General features: G+C 37.0%; 1 protein-coding gene across 1 annotated transcript in view; it reads left to right on the forward strand.

Moving 5' to 3' along the window:
• Positions 1–15,086, forward strand: part of PPA1 (inorganic pyrophosphatase 1) — a 25,447-nt gene extending 10,361 nt beyond the window's left edge. The window contains exons 4-11 of the mRNA XM_079135817.1: positions 479–598; positions 2,284–2,370; positions 4,346–4,472; positions 8,040–8,167; positions 8,823–8,908; positions 12,072–12,141; positions 13,552–13,594; positions 14,734–15,086. Of these exons, the coding sequence (XP_078991943.1) occupies positions 479–598; positions 2,284–2,370; positions 4,346–4,472; positions 8,040–8,167; positions 8,823–8,908; positions 12,072–12,141; positions 13,552–13,594; positions 14,734–14,765 (693 nt within the window). The 3' untranslated portion in view covers positions 14,766–15,086. The remainder of the gene's footprint in view (positions 1–478; positions 599–2,283; positions 2,371–4,345; positions 4,473–8,039; positions 8,168–8,822; positions 8,909–12,071; positions 12,142–13,551; positions 13,595–14,733) is intronic.
• Positions 15,087–21,108: the final 6,022 nt, after the last annotated feature.

Consider the following 21,108-nt stretch of genomic DNA (forward strand, 5'->3'; position numbering starts at 1 on the left):
TTTTTATTTATTTTTTTATTTTGAGACAGGATCTTGCTAAGTTGCTGAGGCTGGCTTTGAACTTGAGATCCTCCTGCCTCAGCCTCTGAGCCACTGGGATTACAGGCGTGCACCACCACACCCAGCACATTCAGATATTTTAATAATTTTAAAGGCCTTAAACATGAAATTGGATTAGATTTATTTTGCCTTTTTAGTAAAAATCTTGGTATTTTTCCCAAATGTTAGAACTTATTTCAGCCAATTTTATTTGTTGCTTTCTGGAATTGGTAAATGTTCTTTTCCTTGATAATTGCCCAAGTAAGGCTTCCACGTAAAGCTGATTGTGAAAACATATTAGTACAAATTATAAAAAATTTGAGGGATAAAGTTAATTGTTAAAGTGGAATTAGGAGACATACATGCCATAATTTATTTCCTCAGATCCCTGTTTGAATAATATTTCAAATGCACATAAACATCTATTTGAATCTTTCAGATTGCTACAAAGGACCCTTTAAACCCAATTAAGCAAGATGTGAAAAAAGGGAAACTCCGTTATGTTGCGAATTTGTTCCCCTACAAGGGGTATATCTGGAACTACGGTGCCATCCCTCAGGTATGTCTCCATGTACTTCCTGAAAATGTACTATTTTAACTTACTAAAAACATAACTGGTTGGTTTAAAAAAAAAAAAAAAAAATATATATATATATATATATGTGTGTGTGTATATATATATTCTTTTAAATACCGTCAGAAAATGTTTGCTATAGTAGATTTAAAGAATTCAGGGAGAGGTAGTGATCATTTTAATGTTTCCTTGAATGCCTTATTTCACAAATAACTGAAATTTAAATATTTACAACATTTAAACTCAGATTTGAAAGTTTATTCTTTTCCAAAATATTTCTTTTTGTTTTTGTTTTTAATGGACTGGTTATAAGACATATACATTCTTTCCAGATTAAGTGGCAAGTCTACTAGTAAAGAGATTTCTCTTTTGCGGGGGTGTTACTGGGGATCAAACTTAGGGCCTCATCCTTGCAAGGCAGACATACCACTCAGCCCAAGTCTTAGTAAAGAGAGAATGTAAGGAAATGGTTAAAAGCACTGATTTTTGTCACCGGCCTTGTCTCCCTTTCTCTCTCCCTGAGACATAAATAACATTCAGTTCATGAAATTTATTGGGAGAGACATAGCATGTGTACTTGCACGCACCCTTTCATTGCCATTGATTTTTATGTTTAAGGTCCTGATTCCTCCTTTGGGTCAAGCTCTTTGTGGTAAAGTAATGATGGGGTTTCTGTTTTCTGAAGCAGTTAGCCCTTGGAGAAGGGAGATTATCTGCATTGTTTACTGATTTATCTACCAGAATGCCAGTACACAGATCCTATTTAATGTTTGAATGAAGAGTCATTAGAGTCGTGTCTATTATGAGTAAATAACATTTATTTAATTCTGGTTTGGCTAGGCGATTGCTGTGGCATTTATTCAATGTTCAGTTTTTTCCCTCTTGATAAATTCTATTCACCATTAAGTCTATTACATGAAATCTGTGAAACAATTTTAAGTTACTAGAACATAAATCAAACTCATCTAACTTGTTGGGTAATCACAAAGTGGTGGGCTCTAACTATAGCACTTCACCTTGCACTTCAGTTAGCACTGAAGTATGGTCCCTTTAGGAAAACATTGCTGAACATTAGTAAATAAGAAGCAAAACATGCTTATTCTTCTTTGTGTGTTGGCCTTTGCTTTCTTATGTTGATTTTGTTGGATGTGGTCTTCTTTATCCCTCTTCATTTTTTATCTTTTTGCTTTCACTCCAGCTGAATAGGCAAACAAATCCAAGTCATAAATATGATCTAGTAGAGGAAGAAAAGAACTTAAATGGCAATTGCATTTCAAATCTAACTTCCTTGGCAAGCACAGGCTTCAGTTCTTTTGTGTGCTGCTCTGCAAGGGTTCTGGCTTTCCTTTTAGCAAGGAAAGCAAGCCAGTAATTTTAAGCTTCAGAAAATCCTGATTGAACTTGTTTAGTTTTGATTCCTGGTCAGCAATGATGCTTTTAACATAAAAATATATCATTTCCATTTTCATATTGCTGCCTACCCATGTCTGTTTTAGTATCTGTAAATAAGACACTTAAATGTGAATAAAGAATTTCAAAAATGAGAAAAAGTAGTTGAAGATTCATGTTTTTGCAGAAAAGTCATGGGATGTTATCTGTTAATGTCAACGTAATCGACTTTTGTCAGCAGTGTATACAGGAATGACATACCCTAGTCCTTATTTTTTTAGACTTGGGAAGACCCGGGACACAGTGATAAACATACTGGCTGTTGTGGTGACAATGACCCAATTGATGTTTGTGAAATCGGAAGCAAGGTAATGAAATTGGACATTTTCTTGTGTTAAGATGAAAGTTAGTGAAATGTGTCAAAGTTCATGCTTTAAATAATATTGTGAATATATGAATATTAGTGAAATAATGATGTTTCTTTGGTGATCAAAACTTCTGTTTCCTTCCAAGCATTTATACATCCTCATTTGTACATTTAAACCTAGTCTGGGAAAAAAGTGTGTGTTTATGTGTATATGACTAAACATACATGTAGAAGAAGGGGATATTCTGCAGTGTCCTAGGAGACGGATAGCTAGTGAATAGGTGAAGGGCACCAGGAGGCACATGTTATCTCACTCAGAGGGCCTGATGATTTGGAGATCAGTGAAATGACTCAAGGCAAATGGACCACGTATGCTTCTAATAGTGATTCTTCTATCAAGTAGAGTTGCTCTGAAATTCTGATTGTAGTTATTTCTTTCTTTCCTATTTTAAATTGGTACTGGGGATTGAACATAGGGATCCTTTACCACTGCCTACCATTTTATTGAGATGGGTTTACCAAGCTGCTTAGGCCCTTGCTAAGTTGCTGAGTCTGACCTTGAACTTGTGATCCTCCTGCCTCAGCCTCCTGAAGTGCTGGGATTACAGGTGTGTGCCACTGTGCCTGGCTGATTATATTTTTTTAATGATCCCTTTCTGGCCATAGAATAATAAACAACTAAAAACAAAGTTGTCATTATGTTTTTTAAATCAAAGTTTCTGTGTGTGTGTGTGTGTGTGTGTGTGTGTGTGTGAGAGAGAGAGAGAGAGAGAGAGAGAGAGAGAGTGGTTTGTTTGTTTGTTTTGTCTTTTTGGGTTTTTTTGTAGTGCCGGGAATTGAAACTCAAGGCCTTCATGTGCTAGGCAAGTGCTCTACCATTGAGCTACATCCTCAGCCTCAAACTTTTTGAGATATACTGTATGACTTGCTTAACTCAGTGGTCTCTATAAAATAGAAAGTAAGTAACCACATTAAGAGATGTATCTGAAGCTAGGTGTGGTGGTGCATGCCTGTAATCCCAGCAATTCTAGAGGCTGAGGCAAGAGAATCACAGGTTCAGGGCCAGCCTTGGCAATAGCCCTGTCTCAAAATAAAATTTTTTTTAAGAGCTGGGGATACAGTTCAGTTGGTAGAGTGTGTGCATTGCATGCATAAGACCCAGAGTTCAATCCCCAGCACAAAAAAAAAAAAGAAAAAAAAAAATTCGAAAGGAGATGTAGCTCAGTGTTAAGAGCACTTGCCTAGCATGCAAGAGGCCCTTGGTTCAAACTGCACTACCTCAAAACGAAAAAAAGAAAAAAAATGAAAAGAAAGAAAACCAATCTGAATCAGGTTCTATGGTACATGCCTGTAATCCCAGCTATAGGGAAGCTAAAGTGGGAGGATCTACAAGTTCAAGACTAGCCTGGGAACAAAACCAAGACTCTGCCTTAAAAATAAAAAATAAGAAAAAAGAAAAGAAAATTGTTTCTGATACAAATTATGAATTTACTCTTCAGCACAAAAACAGTATGAAAAGTATTATTAATTACCCTGAATTATGTTACTGATTTTCTTATTACCTATAAGAAGATAGGACTTACAGGTCCTATTTTCAACCTTAATAAGATTGATAAAGAAGCATTTATAGCTTTTAAAAATTTGCTTTAAGATGGGCAAGGTGGTACACACCTATAATCCCAGCAACTCAAAAGCCTGAGGCAGGAGGATTGCAAGTTTAAGGCCAGCCTTGGCAACTTAGCAAGACCATCTCAAAGTAAAAATAAAAATGGCTAGGGATGTAGTACAGTGGTAAAGCACCTCTGGTTTCAATCCCCAGTGCCTAAATCAATAATAAAAGTTTGCTTCAAGGAACAATCTTTAGGTAAATTTGCAGTAATTTGGCTTCTTTCTTATTTCCTATTATCCACCAAATAAAACTTTGTTTCACAGTTTTATTCTGTAGTGATGTTCTGACTGTGATTGTTGACCCTCAGGTATGTTCAAGAGGTGAAATAATCAGGGTGAAAGTTCTGGGCATATTGGCTATGATTGATGAAGGAGAAACCGACTGGAAAGTCATTGCCATTAACGTGGATGATCCTGATGCAGCAAATTATAATGGTAAGAAAATTAAGTCTGAAGTCTTTCTTACTTTCTTGGGCACCACCAAACGTAACCCATAATTATAATTGGAATTGTAAGCCGCTGACTTCACATTGTTAAAGAATGGAGGAACAAAGTATTGTTATTCGTACTACTGAACTTGGGACAGTTAACTAAAAGTAAGCTTCCCCTTTGTTCCAGGAAAGAAAAAAATCTGGTAGTTTGGGTTTATTGGTTTTTCCTTTAATATATTTACTAAGTTGTGCAATCACTACCACTGTCTAATTCCAGATCATTTCCTGTATTATTGGCACTCATACTCTGCCCCATTTAGCTGAGTCCCTGGCTACCATTAATATACTTTGTCCTTAGAAATTTGCCTATTTTGAACATTTGCCTGTTATGAATGGAATCATAATCTAGGCCACCTCTGTGGCTGACTTATCTCACTTGTTTTCGCATTTCATTCCCCCTTTTTTGGTGTAAAATTCATACAACATTAAAATTTAGATTTTAATCTTTTTGTGTGTTGGTGGGGTGGGTACTGGGGGTTGAACTCAAGGGTGCTCTACCACTGAGCTACACCCACAGTCCTATTTTTTGAGACAGAATTTTGCGAAGTTGCTGAGGCTGGCCTCAAATTTGCCATCCTCCTGCTTCAGCTTTTGTTGTTGCTGAGATTACAAGCGTTGGCCATCACATCCGACTGATTTTACCATTTTTAAGTGTATAATTTATTGGTATTTAACACATTTACAAGGTTGTGCAACCAACACCACCACCACTAGTTCGGTTTACTTCCTTTCCCCTCCTTCTCCCAGGTGCTGGCAACTACTGGGTCTGCTTTTGTCTCTAGATATTTCATATACATGCATTTCTAATATGCTGTCTCTTTTGCCTGGCTGCTTTCACTTACTGTGCATTTTCTAAGTTCTTTCATGTAGCCTGTATCAGTACTCACTCCTTTTTAGGACTGAATTTTGTTTCATTTTGTGGATAATAACATTTTATCCATCAGGTGTAGACGTTTGGATTGTTTTAGCTATTATGAACAATGCTAATAATCCTGTGTGTGTTACTGTGTGGACATATTTTTAATTCTTGTGAGTTTATACCTAGGATTGGAATTACTGAGTTGGTGAAACTGATGTTTGACCTTTTGAGGAGCTGTTAAACTTCCAAAAAGTTGCTATTATTACTATTTCACATTTTGGCCAGCAGGGCATGAAGGTTTCAGTTTTCGCATATCCTCACGAGCACTTGTTATCTTTTCCATTATACCCATCCTAGTTGCGGGTGTCTTTATTGTGGAGTTGTGATTTTTCTATATTCTGAATACTACACCTTTATCAGACATATGAATTGCCCATATTCCATTCTGTGGATGGTTCTTTCATTTTCTTTACAATATACTTTGAAGTACTCAAGTTTTAAATTTTGATGGAAGTCCAGTTCATCTGTTGTTTTCCTTTTCTTGTTTGTGTTTTTGGTGTTGTATCTAAGAAACCAAGGTCATAAAGATTTGAGCTTATGTTTTCTTCTATGAATTTTATAAATTTAGCTTTTGCATTGTAGTCTTAGATTTATTTTGAGTTAATTTTTCCATATGCTGTTAAAAAGCAGACTTGTATAATATGCAGCCTTTTGTGTCTAGCTGCTCTCACTTACCGTGCATTTTCTAGTTCATTCATGTGTGTACTGTGTGTCAGTAATTAACCTTGCTTCTACTTCTAATCCATTTATATACTTATTGAATTAGTCTTATAATTCAAATGGGTCTCCCTGGGCTGCAATCAAAGTGTCAGCAGGGCTGTATTCCTCTGTAAGCTCTCAGGGAAAATCAACTTTTATCACTGCAAACTTGAGTTCCTTGTTAAAGCTCCTCTGACTCATCTGCGTCCTTTCACAGTGTAAGGACCTCTGTGATTACATTGGGCACACCCAGATGACCAAGGATAATACCCCAGTGTTAAGGTCAGATGATTAACAACCTTAATTCCATCTGCTATATTTGTTCCTCTTTGCTATGAAACAGCACATTCACAGACCTGGGAATTGAGAGATGGACATCTCTGTACCATAGCAGTAAAATTATTTCATAATGGCACTGTATGGTGGATACATGATAATGTGCATAGATCTTCACAGTGGCAGAATAATGCCCCCTCCAGAAATACCTAACTCTTAACCCTGAACTGGAAAGATGTTACCCTTGGCCAGCGTGATTAAATTAAGGACTTGAGATGGGGAAAGTATCCTGGAGTATCCAAGTGAGCCCAGTCCATCACACAAGTCCTTGTAAACAGACCTTTCCCAGCTGTGTTGACAGAGATGTGATGGCAAGATAAAGCTCGGGAGGTGCCACATTGCTGGCTTGAAAATGTCGAGGGTGAGGAGAGGGCAGCCTGTGAAAGCTGACAAACCCTAGGAAACAGATTCTCTCCCAGAGTCCTTAGAAGGGCACACAGCTCTGCTGACACCTAGTGGCACTATGGAACTTCTGAATCACAGAACTGTGAGATGATAAATCTGTGTCATTTTAAGCTTCTAAGTTTGTGATTTTTTTTTTAATAGCAATAGATTAGCTAATACACAATATAGGAGTGAACCTTAGTAGATGTTAATTTTTAGAAGAATCATTTACAAGGGCTACTCTAGGATAAAATGCAGATTATGACAAAATAATCTTAACTTTAATACAAATGTATGAAATAACCTCCCTGAGGCAAGGAGGAGAAAAGGTGTTGACCTTAATCACTTTAGAAATGAGTGGAGTTAGTAAGACCAAAGGCAGAAAGAACTGCACGTAGTATTGTACTTTAGCTGGTAAAGTTGTTTCTCATTGCAGTACTGGTTCACAGTCCTGGAGTCACTAAATACATTTACTGGACCTGAGCAATTAAATGGATGGAAGATGATGAACCGCCCACTGTTGGAGTGGGAGTTACAGATAAGCAAGGAGGTGTGGCTAGAACTGTGCATGTATTAATGGATTAGAGTTGGAGATACCAGTATGAACTCAAATTTATTACAATATAGGAACAGATGGAGACATAGAGAAATACTTTAGAGCAGGGTGCAGTGGCGCATACCTGTAATCCCAGTGATTCTAGTGACCAAGACAGGAGGATTGTAAGATCAAGGCCAATCTCAGCAACTTAGACCCTGTCGTCAAAATGAAAAATAAAAAGGGCTAGGGATGTAGCTCAGTGGTAAAGCACCCCTGGGTTCAATCCCCAGTATCAAAAAAGAAAAATTTTTAGATGTGTGTATATACATGGCTTGGTATGCACATATCTGTTTCTTTTCTGTATCAGCTGGGAGGGCTTAGGAGAATCAGTAATGATGAGCACCCCTGGTATCCAGATGCTACAATGAAGAGGATCCAAGAGTCCTTGGAGAAATGGCAGATTCTATGACTCCAGTAGGGAATGAAAAGATGAGCCTGAGCATCTTATAGTGTGAGGAAGTAAAGAACTGCCCCCAAAAAACAATAATGGGGAGGTCTGTCAAAGTACATATTTGATATTTTTGTTGAATGCATAAATAATAACACATCTTGCAAATTGCTTACACTCTTTATAGATATCAATGATGTCAAACGGCTGAAACCTGGCTACCTAGAAGCTACTGTGGACTGGTTTAGAAGGTACAAGGTTCCGGATGGAAAACCAGAAAATGAATTTGCTTTCAATGCTGAATTTAAAGATAAGGTAATATGTCATTCAGAACTGTAGCTTTAGAGCTGTTTGTATTGAGACTTATAATTTAACCATATCATTCCCATTTAAGATTCATAAAACAAAAGACTAAAGACATAAGATAGTCTTGGTGTCTTGTTTATAAACCTTTGTTCAGATGTTCTCTTTAACAAGAAGTGATTCAAAATAAAGAAAGTATAAGGGTTTGGGGAAATGTCATCATATTTCTGTGCCTCCTAGCCTTCTAATCTTACACCAAAGGCATTTAGTAATAAATGATTTTTACATAGTGTCAGCATGATTTTTTTTTTTTTTAAATAAAAACTTCATATCATATTTGGCATGGTGGTACATGACTCTAATCCCTGTAACTTGGGAGACTGAGATAGGAGGATTGCAACTTCAAGACCTGCCTCAGTAACTTAAGAGAGGCCCTCAGGACCTTAGTGACTCCCTGTCTGAAAATAAAAAGTAAAAAGGGGTAGGGATATGGCTCAGTGGTTAACCCTGAGTTAAATCTCTAATTATAAAATACAACTAAAAAAACCTTCACATCATAATGATTGTTTACAAAATTTGACAAAAATCCATGACAATTATGCTGTGAAATATGATAATAGAAAAAAACCCACTTCTACATTGTAATGCATATCTCTTCAAATTATAGGACTTTGCAATTGATATTATTAAAAGCACTCATGACTATTGGAAAGCACTAGTGACTAAGAAAACGGATGGAAAAGGAATCAGTTGGTAAGTGTTTCCTCTCTCCTGCATGTTTAATACACAGAGCAAACCAGTTTGCTCCAAAGTTTTTTGTAACCATAAAACATTGTACTGTTACATTCATGTGGTAAAGAACCACTTTTGTCAGTGCTCAAGTGAATGGGAATCTAAATACCTAGATAACTGAACGTGTTCATAAGCACTCTGAACAAGGAGAAACTAAAACATAAAGGGGACAGTGAGGTCAGATCTGTGTGAGGGTATTGGGAAAGGCTCCTAGCATCAGGGAGTTCAGAATGTAAAAGATAAGGACAGTGCAAGGGTTAGTATCCTCTGATGTAAAAATGTAAGATGCATCACAACTACACCAGTATCTACCATGCACACTGAATTTATTATCACTAATAATAGCTAATGTTTATGAAGCAGTTAATATCTGCCAAGCCTGTAACAGAGATGTGGGGGAAATTGAACATAATCACAGTTACTCCAAGAACTCACACCCATGTCTGGCCCCCAAACCTGTGTTCTTAATGTACTGTGGACTTCCTCAAGAGGATGCCCACTATGATCACTTAACTATTGTTTTCTGAAAATACTAGTCAGTGAAATAGATAACAGAAAGACATGAGCTGTAGAAAAATTGGAAAGGGCAGAGCAAGTTGATACAGATGATATTGTGTATCCAGAAAACCTTAAAAAAAAAAAAAGATAAAGAAAAAGGCTGGATATGGTGGTACATCCTTGTAATTCCAGCTACCTGGGAGGCTGAGGCAGGAGGAACCTAAGTTCAAGGGCAGCCTTGGCAATTTCCTTAGTGAGACCCTATCTCAAAATCATAACTAAAAATAACCAGGGACGTATATAGCTCAGTGGTAGAGTACCCCTGGGTTCAATTCTAGTAACGTGTCCCCCATGTACAAATTAAAAAACACCAAAGTTAAATAGTAAATCTGCAAGACCCAAGAAAGGGAACTTTTTAAGATTCTGTTGAGGAATATAAAAGATGTTAAATAGAAAGATAAACGTCAAGAATGACATTCAGTTTCATCTAGAAACGATTTACATGTGTGAATAACCAGGAAAACTCAGGGAAAAGAAAAAACAAAGGTAGTAGAGGTAGAAAGGAGTGTTAATTATTATGGTAGTTTCATGTTGTTTAAAGTTTGGTACTGAAGAAAAAGAAATCAAATGATTGTGTTCGGTTACAGTTGGTAGACCTGGGAATTTAGTTCATAATAAAGAATGTATTTTGAATTAATGGTTTTGGACCAGCTGGCTTAAGGAAGAAAAGAAAGCTAGATTTCTCTCTCCTTATAATCCTAAAACCAAGTGTGCATACTGGTAACCACCATCCTGATCCAGCTGTTTTGTAAGATGCTATAACTAGGCAGGTGCTTAGTGTGTGCCCTGTGGACAACATCCCAGCACCAATTTTCTTACATCCAACCAATTTTATACTCTTGGGTTAATTAGGTTCTCTCTGCCAGCATTTGCATTTATAACCTGTCTTATATCAGTATCTAATTCCAGACAGAAAAATTCATTAAAAATTTCTAAAAACAAGCATAGGTATTTTGCTTGTAGTAGGTATAACCTTTCTAAACACAATGTAAAACTCAATCCATTTTTAAAAGTTTTATAAATGATATTATCTTTTATATATTAAAAGATGCTGGAACACTTTCCTTTTTTAAATAATGCATAACAAAGGCCTGATTCCTTAACTTATAAATATCTTATTGAAGTTGATGAGAAAAAAAGACTTAATAGGTGAAGGGAAAAAGATAGGGAAACAAAGTTTATTTATAAGAGAATATATGGTCTTATTCATTGCTTGAAATGCAGTTAAATGCATTTTTTTGGGGGGGTACACAGTGAATATATCTTAGACATGGCTTACATTTTTCTCAAGTGTAAGAAAATCCTAATGTAAATGTATAAAAATAATTCTCCTAAGAATCTTCTATTCTGTATCAGGATAATGTCCTATAAAATGAAAACGGCATCATTCCAAAAACAAGAAAAGTTAACACTTTTGTGTGAAAATATAATCAGGTTGTGGTGGTACATGCCTATAATCCCAGCACCTCTGGAGGCTGAGGCAGGAGGATTGCAAGTTTAGCATCTTCAGTAAGTCCCTACGCAACCTAGCAAGACCCTGTCTCAAAATAAAAAGTAAAAAGGACTGGGGATGTAGATCAGTGGTAACAGGTAACGCAAAAGGAATGAAGACATTTCATTTCTCATTTTAATAAAATATTTTTTGTTATGCATATATTATATGTTATATTAATACTATAATAAGAAGGTTGGAACTATGGGTAAGTAAAAAGATCATGTATTTTTTATGTATTTTAAAAAAACACCCATAAGCACACTTTCCAGATTTCTCTTAATATTTAGAGGGTTTTTCCCCTAGTCCTTTATATAAGTACATAATGCTTTTTAAAATAGTTATAATTATATCACATGCACAATTCATTTATGCTTTTTAAATTTAACACTATACTATAAGCATTTTCCCATTATAATATTGTATAACATTCTATCTCTGTAATATTCCATCTTGTAGATAAACCATTTTTCGTCATCCCTTATTGGGCATTTTGGTTACTTCCAATTTTTTGCTATTATCAATAATACGCTGGTTCACCATACACTAGTATTGGAACATCTTTGTAGATCACCATTCAATCTTGTATTGGGTTGTCAGAGTTGAAATTTCTCTATCAAAGCTTATGAACTTTTGAATTTTGATTACATTTTAAAGAATTATTTTTCAGAAATGTCGAGCCAGGTGTTACTCTTGCCAGGAGTGTCTCGTTTCAAATGTCCCATAACACTGATAGAGACGGGATATTTTTGTTTCATTTTTTTCAACTAGGAAAAATGTTTCTCATTTCAGTTGGTATTTCTCAGCTATTTCAGTGAGAACTAAAAGTATCCAATCTTCAGATTCTTAAATCTGAACTTAAATCTTAAATCTGAATATTTGAGTAAAATTAACCACAAGAAATTTTACCTTGACAAAATAAATAATTAGAATGTTTAATATAGGTGAGAAAGCTTTCAGCTAACCAAACTTGAATATCATAAAGTCTACCATCTTCAACTTATCTTTTAACTCTTAAAAGAGAGGATTTTGTTGTTTTGTTTTGTCTTTTGACTACTTTTGTTTTCTCAATAGCATGAATACAACGGTGTCTGAGAGCCCCTTCAAGTGTGATCCTGATGCTGCCAAAGCCATTGTGGATGCTGTATGTAAAAATTTTCTTTAAAAAGAGTACGGATGGGCTGGGGTTGTAGCTCAGTGGTAGAGTGCTTGCCTGGCACATGTGAGGCACTGTGTTTGATCCTCAGCACTGCATAAAAATAAATAAAACAAAGGTATTATATCCATATACAACTAAGAATATTAAAAAAAAAAAAGAGGTTGAGTGATAAAAGATATGTTGTCAAATAAGGAGAGAAAGTGCTTCTTTAACAAATTGGAGTACCTCCTGTATGCAAAGTATTGTGTGAAGTCTGGAAATTAGAAACCATAAGTAGACATTTGACCAAGTGAGAAGCCAAGGAATGATCCTAGTGAACCATAAGTTGGACAGATAGCAAAGTAGTACAATTATAAAAATCAGAATGACTCCAGAATGTGCCAGGTAACCCAAGTGCCTGTTAACCTATCAACCCATTTTGCACAAGAGAACCAATGGGAATTTACTTGTCTTCATTATAGCAAGGACTGAGGGAGTTACTTAATTTTAGGTACCATTGCAAATTGTAATACTAGAGAAGACTGTCATGTGAGATAGTAAACCATCCATCAAAACAGTAATTTTGTTTTTGGATTTTTAATTATTTGGTTTGTACTGAACCAGTCATCTTAAAAATCTTATCATTTATAGTATTTAAAAAGGCAAATAGCCAGGCATAGTGGTACATGCTTTTTTTTCCTCTTAGCAAGTTGCTGACAACCATTTTTATTTTTTGTTTATTTAGTTTTAATTAGTTATATAGTGGTACATTCTTTTAGTCCTTGCTACTCAGGAGTCTGAGATAGGAGAATGGCAAGTTCCAGATCAGGTCATCCCGGGCAACTTGTGAGATGCTTCCTCAAAATAAAAAAGGGCTGGAGATGTGTGTAGCTCAGTGGCAGAGCACTTGCCTCACATGGTCAAAGCCCTGGGTTCAGTCCCCAGAATTGCAAATGAATGAATGAATGAATAAATAAACAAATAAATCTCTGTGACTGTCTTGCAGTACAACTTAATATTAGCCTATTACATTAGGACTCATCTTTGTTGATTATGAATCCTGACAACATTTCAGATAAATAAGAAAAACTGGAAGAGAAAACCATTGATTGATTATTATAACTTGACTTTTCAAACACTGTGTCTATACTTTATATGTGTGCATATATATAAAATTATTTTATATGCAAATGTTTTTGTTCTTTGTTTTAAAAAAAACATTCTCCTTTGTGTCACTAAAATTGAAGAGTCTTGAATATATTAGTATTAAAACTTGCACTGTTCCTGTCTATTGTAAATTATTTTTAGAATCTAAAAATTAGGGTAGCCTTTTGTCAAGATTCTTTTAAATTTTGCCAGTATACTTTGAGGTTGTCCCCCCAGATCAGACTAATACATTTTAATATTTTGTTTTAGTTACCACCGCCATGTGAATCTGCCTGCACAATACCAACAGATGGTAAGGTCTACATTCCAGTAAAATTACATTAAAAATTATGTATATGTATGCTAAACTATATATTTTTATTTTTCACTGACAGATGTATATATTTATGGAGCACAGTGTGATGTTTCGATATGTTATAATATAGAATGATTAGATCAGCTTTAAATCTGTCACCTCACATACCTTTTTTGTGGGGTGGAAACATTTAAAATAACACTGATCCAGTGTTACCTATGTATTTCAAAATGGGTGTGTAGCTTAGTGGTAGAGCGTAAACTGCTCAAGTCTGGGGTTCAGTCCCTAGCGTGAAAGCAAGGAAGGGGCAGTTCGTTAATTCAGTACAGCTGCCATACTGTGCAGCAGCACATCCATGTATCTTGTTCCTCCTGTCTAGCCGCAACTTTGTATCCTTGGATCAATATCTCCCCTTTCCCTATCTACTCTCTCCACTCTCCTGCCCTTGGCAACCACTGTTCTGCTCTCAGCTTCTATGAATTCAACTTTTTTGGATTCTACATATAAGTGAGATCATGCCGTATTTGTCTTTCTGTGCTTTGCTTACTTCACTTGGCATTATGTGCACCAGGTTCATCCATGTTATATATAAATACATATTTAGTATACCAAATAACACATGGAAGGAGAAGGAAAAGATAAACATTTTTATAATTTCCTAGCATATGTGAAGAAGGATGCTACGTAGCACCTTTAGTGCCACTCTGGTTTCCAAACTGTGACCCAGTATTCCTCCGAGATCATGTACATGCCTCGTGGACAATGTGGATGGGACCCTGAGTGGGCTGGGCTCCACATCCCCATCTGGTCACCAACTGCTTCATCTGGAAAATAGCTCTCTCCCTCTTTAGATCTTAGAAACCTGTTTCTTCTAATAAGAAAATGGTCCTGCCATTTAAACGAATTTGAAAATTACATTGTACCATTAGCATCAAGAGTAAGGAAGCCCAGCTGGGTGCAGTGGTGCACACCTGTAATCCCAGTGGCTCAGGAGGCTGAGGCAGGAGGATTGCTATATTTATGTTTTGAGGTAATCTATACTGGGATCCATTAAAGCAAGTATAGTATTGCTATATGTTGTGTAATTTTGATTCTCAACAGGGATTCTGATTTGTTTTTCTTTTCTCTGAATACAGTGGATAAGTGGTTCCATCACCAGAAAAACTGATGGGATTTCTCTGGAATACAAGCTGATACTGCTGCATCCTATTCATCTGGAAGTATTAGATGCAAAAGTAGTAGCTTTTCAAAGCTTTACATTTATAGAACTCATCTAACTAAAGCAAATTCTTCTGTGACCAATTCAGTATATTCAGAATGTTATCTGTCCAAAAGCATTTTTCATATTTCAGCTAAGACAACTTTAGTACATGCTTAAATGTCAAAGCAGTTGTGGTTTGGAAGTCATTTGTGAATAGATGTGCAAGATGAACACATATTGGATGTATATGTTTACCATGTGTTAGGAAATAAAATTATTTTGCTGAAACTTGTTCAAAATATTTTTATTTTATTCTGAAGTCAATGTTACCAAGCAGGCATGGTTACTTTTTGGTGTTTGTATTCTGTCAGTGATCTTATAATTGAATTGTGTGATTATTAGATGATGAGTGAGTGCTCTTTCTTGGGAACCTGACAGTGAAATCCCTTATACTTACATTGGTCTTGATTCTGTGCTCAATTACCTAATTCCTGGTCTCCCATGCCCCTGAGTACTGGGGATTGCATCCAGGAATGCTTTACCACTAAGCTATGTTCCCAGACCTTTTTTATTTTATTTTTTTATTTTGAGACAGGGTCTTGCTAAGTTGCTGAGGCTGTCCTGGAACTATGAGTCTCCTGTTTCAACCTGCTGTGTCACAGATTACAGGCATTTGCCGCCACGCCTGGTTCATGTTCAGTTTTATAAGAAGCTGGGGAATTGTTTTTCAGAGTAACTCTACTATTTTACATCCCCAGTAGCAATGTATGAGTAATTTGGTTTATTCACATCCTGGCTAGCATTTGATCTGTCACTGTCTTAGTCATTCTATTGGGTGTGTAATGATATTATGTCACTGTAGTTGTTGTTGTTTTTTTTTTTTTTTTTTTTTGTGGTGCTGGGGATTGAATCCAGGGCCTTGTGCATGCGAGGCAAGCACTCTACCAGCTGAGCTATATATCCCTGGTCCTATGTCACTATAGTTTAATTTGCATTTCTCTAGTGGCTAATGATGTTGACCATCTTTCATGTGCTTGTTTTAGGCCATCTGTATATCTTCTTTGGTAAAATGTCTGATCCTGTCTTTTATCCATTTTTTAGTTAGATTGTGTGTTCTTGCTGTTCAGTTTTGATGTGTGGTTTGCAAATATTTTCTCCTAGTCTATATCTTGTTTATTCATCCTCGTCACACAAGGTTTCACAAGCCAAAATCTTTTGATTTTTTATAAAGTCCAACTTACAAGTCTAAAGTTTGACATTTGAGTCTACAATCCATTTTGAGTTTTTTTCTGTTGAAGGCTGTGGTTGAGGTCATAAACCCTGACCTCAACCACAGCCTTAATTGGTCCTACAGATAGATGTTCAGTTGCTCCAGCATCGTATGTTCAAAGGTTATTCTTGCTGAATTAGTTGGCACTTTTGTCAAATAGCAGTTGAACATATTTACATGGACCCTTTTCTGAGTCATGTCTTCCACTGATCTATGTCTGTCCTTTTGCCAATATCATATTCTCTTGATTAGTTACATGGTAAGCCTTAATATTAAAGTAGTACTAAATTCTTCCCACTTTCTTATGAAGATTATTTACTCAAGGGCCTATGACTTTTCAGAGTAAATTTTGCCATGTCTATTGTCCATGCCTATTAAAAAAACTTGCTGGAATTTTTTTTTTTTTTTTTTTTTTTTTTTCCCTACAAGGGATTGAACCTGGAGCACTTTACCACTGAACTATATCTCTAGTCCTTTATTCTTTATTTTGACAGGGTATTGCTAAATTGCAGTGTCTTGCTAACTCGCTGAGGCTGGCCTTGAACTTTGAATCCTGCTTCAGCCTCCCAAATTGCTGGGGTTATATACATGTGCTGGCATGCCCAGTTTCACTAGGATTTTTACTTATTTTTAAAATTTTTGGTACTAGAGTTTGAAACCAGGGGTGCTTAACCACTGAGCCACATCCCCAGCCCTTTTTATATTTTATTTGGAGACAAGGTCTCACTAAGTTGCTGAGAATGGCTTTGAACTTATGATCCCCCTGCCTCAGCCGTCTGAGCTGCTGGAATTACAGATGTGCACCCACACCTGTCTTTTATTTTGAGACAGGGTCTCACTAAGCTGCTTAGACCCTTTCTAAATTACTGAGGCTGACCTTGAACTTGTGATCCTCTTGCCTCAGCTTCCAGAGTTGCTGGAATTACAGATGTGTGCCACCATGGCTGGCTCACTGGAATTTTAATAGGCATTGCATTAAGCTTATAAATCAATTTTAGTTATGTGTTTAGAGAGTAATGCATTTCTATTACTAATTTCTAGCCTGGTTCTATAATAGTCAAAGAACATATTTTAATTTCAAGACTTTTTAAATTTGTTGAGTTTATCCTCAGTGTGTATGTGTGGTACAGGGGATTGAACTCAGGGTGGTGCTCTACCAGCCCTTTTTATTTTTTCTGTTGAGACAGGGTCTTTCTACGTTGCTGAGTCTGGCCTCAAACCTGCAATTCTTGTGCCACAGCCTCCCAGAATCTCTGGGATTATAGGTGGGTCCTACTCACTGCATCCAGCTTATTGAGGTTGTTTTAGTCTGTCTTGGGAAATGTTACATGGGCATTTTAAAATGAATGTTGAAGTCTGGCCCAGTAGTACACCCTTGTAATCCCAGCAACTCAGGAGGGTGAGGCAGGATTACAAGTTCAAAGCCTCAGCAACTTAGGCCCTAAAGCAAATTCATAAGACCCCATCTCAAAAAAAAAAAAAAAAAAAAAAGACTGGGGAATGTGGCTCAGTGGTAAAGCACCTTCGGTTTAATTACCACCATAGCAAGAAAAAGTGTTTTCTATTGTGGGGTGGAACGTTCCCTTTATTGACACTGAGCCCATCCTCTCAGTTGGTAGTGCTGTTCAGATCTTCTATAGCCTTGGTATTTTTCTCTGTAGTTCTAGCAGTGCTAAATGGGAGGTATGGAAGTCCCAAACTATAACTGAATTTGCCCATTTTGTTTATTGTACCAGTTTTTGTTTCCAGTCTCTGTTGTTTGATGAGTATACACCTAAGATCTTTATGTCTTCCTGGTAGATTGACCCTGCTATCCTTACATAATGTCTCTCTCTAATCTTTAGTCATTTCTTTACTCTGAAGACTACTTTATCAGCTATTAGTTACTTCTTTTAAAAAAATTAATGTTTGCAAGGTATGTATTTTTTTCTGTTCTTTTACTTTCAACCTACCTATGTTTAAATCAGTTTCTTATGAGCAACATATTGTTCAGTAATAGACATGTTTGGGGGTGGTTACAGGAATTAAGCCCAAGGGCACTTTCACTGTATAAATTCCTGGCCCTTTTTATTTTTTATTTTGAGATAGGGTCTCACCAACCTGCTGAGACTGTTTGGACCTTGAAATCCTTCCTCAGCCTCGTGAGTGGCTAGGATTACAGGAGTGTGCCACTATAGCTGACCAATCAGTCATTTGGTGTATATACAGCATTTACATTTAAGTAATTATCAAAATATTAGTACTTTATCCTGTTTGGGTTCATTCATCTTGGATCTTGTAGGTTTGTGTCTTTCACCAATTTTTTTTTTTCTTTTTTAGCCATTTCTTTACTTTTTCTGCCCTACTCTCTCTCCTAATACGAATGTTGGATCTTTTGTTATTGTTCCATAGGTCTGTAGGCTGTTATGTATTTATTTAGGTACTGGGGATTGAACCCAGGGGAACTTTATCACCAGTCTTTTATTTTGAAGCAGGATCTTTTTGAGTTGCCCAGTCTGACCTGGATCTTGGCATTCCTCCTGCCTCAGCCTCCTAGGTCACTGGGGTGTGCACCATCAGGCCTGGTGTCATTTCCTTTTGTTTTCTTTTGGCCAGGAATTGAACCCAGGGGCACTTAACCACTGAGCTATATCCCCAGCCCTTTTTTGTGTTGTTTTTGTTTTGTTTTGTTTTTGGTGCTGGGGATTGAACCCAGGGCCCTGTGCTCGCAAGACAAGCACTCTACCAACTGAGCTATATCCCTAGCCCTGTGTTTTAATTTTGAGACAGGGTCTCAGTAAGTTGCTTAGGGCCTTGCTAAGTTGCTGTGATGGCTTTGAGCTCGCGATCCTCCTGCCTCAGCCTCCCCAGCCACTGGGATCACAGACACATGCCACTGCACCTCTTGTTATTCCTACTTCCAAGTTCTGGTTCTTTATCTGTGGCATAACTTTTTTCCTTTGGGATCATTTTTTAAGAATAGATTTCTATGGAGTAGATTGCCAGGTCATGGGAAATAGGGGTTTCATTACCCCTAGGGTTTTCTGCCAGGGTTTGGCCAACTTTCAGTACAGCATGACTGTATTTTTCCTCACAGAGACCAGACTGTATTACCTGGTTAAGTTACTTCCCTATCTGAGCCTTACTTTTCCCATCTGTACAACAGTGATGCCACCATCACAGGGTTGGGGGGATGTACATGAAGGACCTCACTCACTGCCAGAGTCCTCACAGGTGTTCAATAAGAGCTAGTTGTAACCTCAACAACACTGAGTGTGATCAGTGCATTTTTCAGATACGGAAGCCTGAAGCATTGGCCCGATTGTTTAAAGGATTGGATTCAGAACTCTAAATTGGAAATTCAAAATTCATTTCATCATCACCGAGCTCAGGCCTGCAAAGACTACAGCTCAAACTGCAATAATGTCCTATCTGTAAGCACACTGGCTCTCTAAGTTTTGCACGTCAGGTTCTTCACATTTAGAAAAAGCTGCTCCTGCTGTTTTCTGGGATTCTCTGGGCAGAATGAAATTTACTTTTACATTGATAAGAATGCAGTACAGCTGGGTGTGGTGGTGCATGCTTCTGATCCCAGCGCTAGAAAGACTGAGGCAGGAGAATTGTGAGTTCAAATCACCTTCAGCAATTTAGTGAGGCCCTAAGCAACTCAGTGAGACCCTGTCTTTAAACAAAATATGAAAAATGGCTGGGAATGTGGCTCAGTGGTTAAGTACCCCTGGGTTCAAGCCCTGGTACAAAAAAAAAAAAAAAAAAAAAAGAATGTAGTACAGTGAAAATTGTTTCATTGGGAATGCAAGGTTGGTTCAACATCTGGAAATCAATAAATGTAATTCATCACTGTTGGCATCAGATCTGCTATTTTGCTGCTGCCATTATTCTCCCTCCCCCACACCATTTTACAACCCAGATTGTCAGTCTGTGAACATCCCAGCCAGCTAATAGTCTGCTCATCAGCCTGTGAACATTCTCAGCAGTCATTGGTCCAGATTGTCAGCCTGCAAACATTCTTGTCAGTCATTGGTCTGTTATTAGCCTGGGAACTACTTAAGAATAGCTCCCCCGCCATTTCTCTCCTCCTCGCTTTCATGCTCTCTCCTCCTGGCTTTCACTCTCTAGCGCATTCTCTCTCTCTCTCTCTCTTTCTCTCTCTATTTTCTCTCTCTCACCCTGCAGGGAGACACTCTGCTTGTCTGCTTAATAAAATCTCTTGTGTGAGTTCCTATGCCCGGAGTGGTTTCTGGGTGCTTTCAATCACATCAATAGACTTAAGGTTAAGAATTGTATGGTTATTTCAATTGATGCAGAAAAAGCGTCTGACAAAATACACCTCTTCATGCTCAAAACACTAGAAAAAATAGGGGTAGTAGGAACATACCTCAACATTGTAAAGGCTATCTATGCTAAGCCCACGGCCAGAATCATTCTTAATGGAGAAAAACTGAAACCATTCCCTTTAAAAACTGGAACACGACAGGGATGTCGTCTTTCACCACTTCTATTCAACATTGTGCTTGAAATACTAGCCAGAGCAATTAGACAGACTAAAGAAATTAAACGGATGCGAATAGGAAAAGAGGAACTCAAGCTATTACTATTTGCTGATGACATGATTCTATATTTAGAGGATCCAAAAAACTCCATCAGGAAACTTCTAGACCTCATAAATGAATTCAGCAAAATAGCAGGATATAAAATCAACACACATAAGTCTAAAGCATTTTTATTCACAAGCAATGAAACATCTGAAAGGGAAATGAGGAAAACAAGTCCATTCACAATAGCCTCAAAAAAATAAAATACTTGGGAATCAAACTAACCAAAGAGGTGAAAGATCTCTACAATGAAAACTACAGAACATTAAAGAAAGAAATTGAAGACAACCTTAGAAGATGGAAAGATCTCCCATGTTCTTGGAATACAGAATTAATATTATCAAAATGGCCATACTTCCAAAGGCATTATACAGATTTAACACAATTTCAATTAAAATCTCTATGACATTTCTCATAGAAACAAATGCAATCATGAAATTCATCTGGA

Source organism: Sciurus vulgaris (assembly GCF_902686455.1).
Source record: "Sciurus vulgaris genome assembly, chromosome: 4".
Taxonomy (NCBI): Eukaryota; Metazoa; Chordata; class Mammalia; order Rodentia; family Sciuridae; genus Sciurus; species Sciurus vulgaris.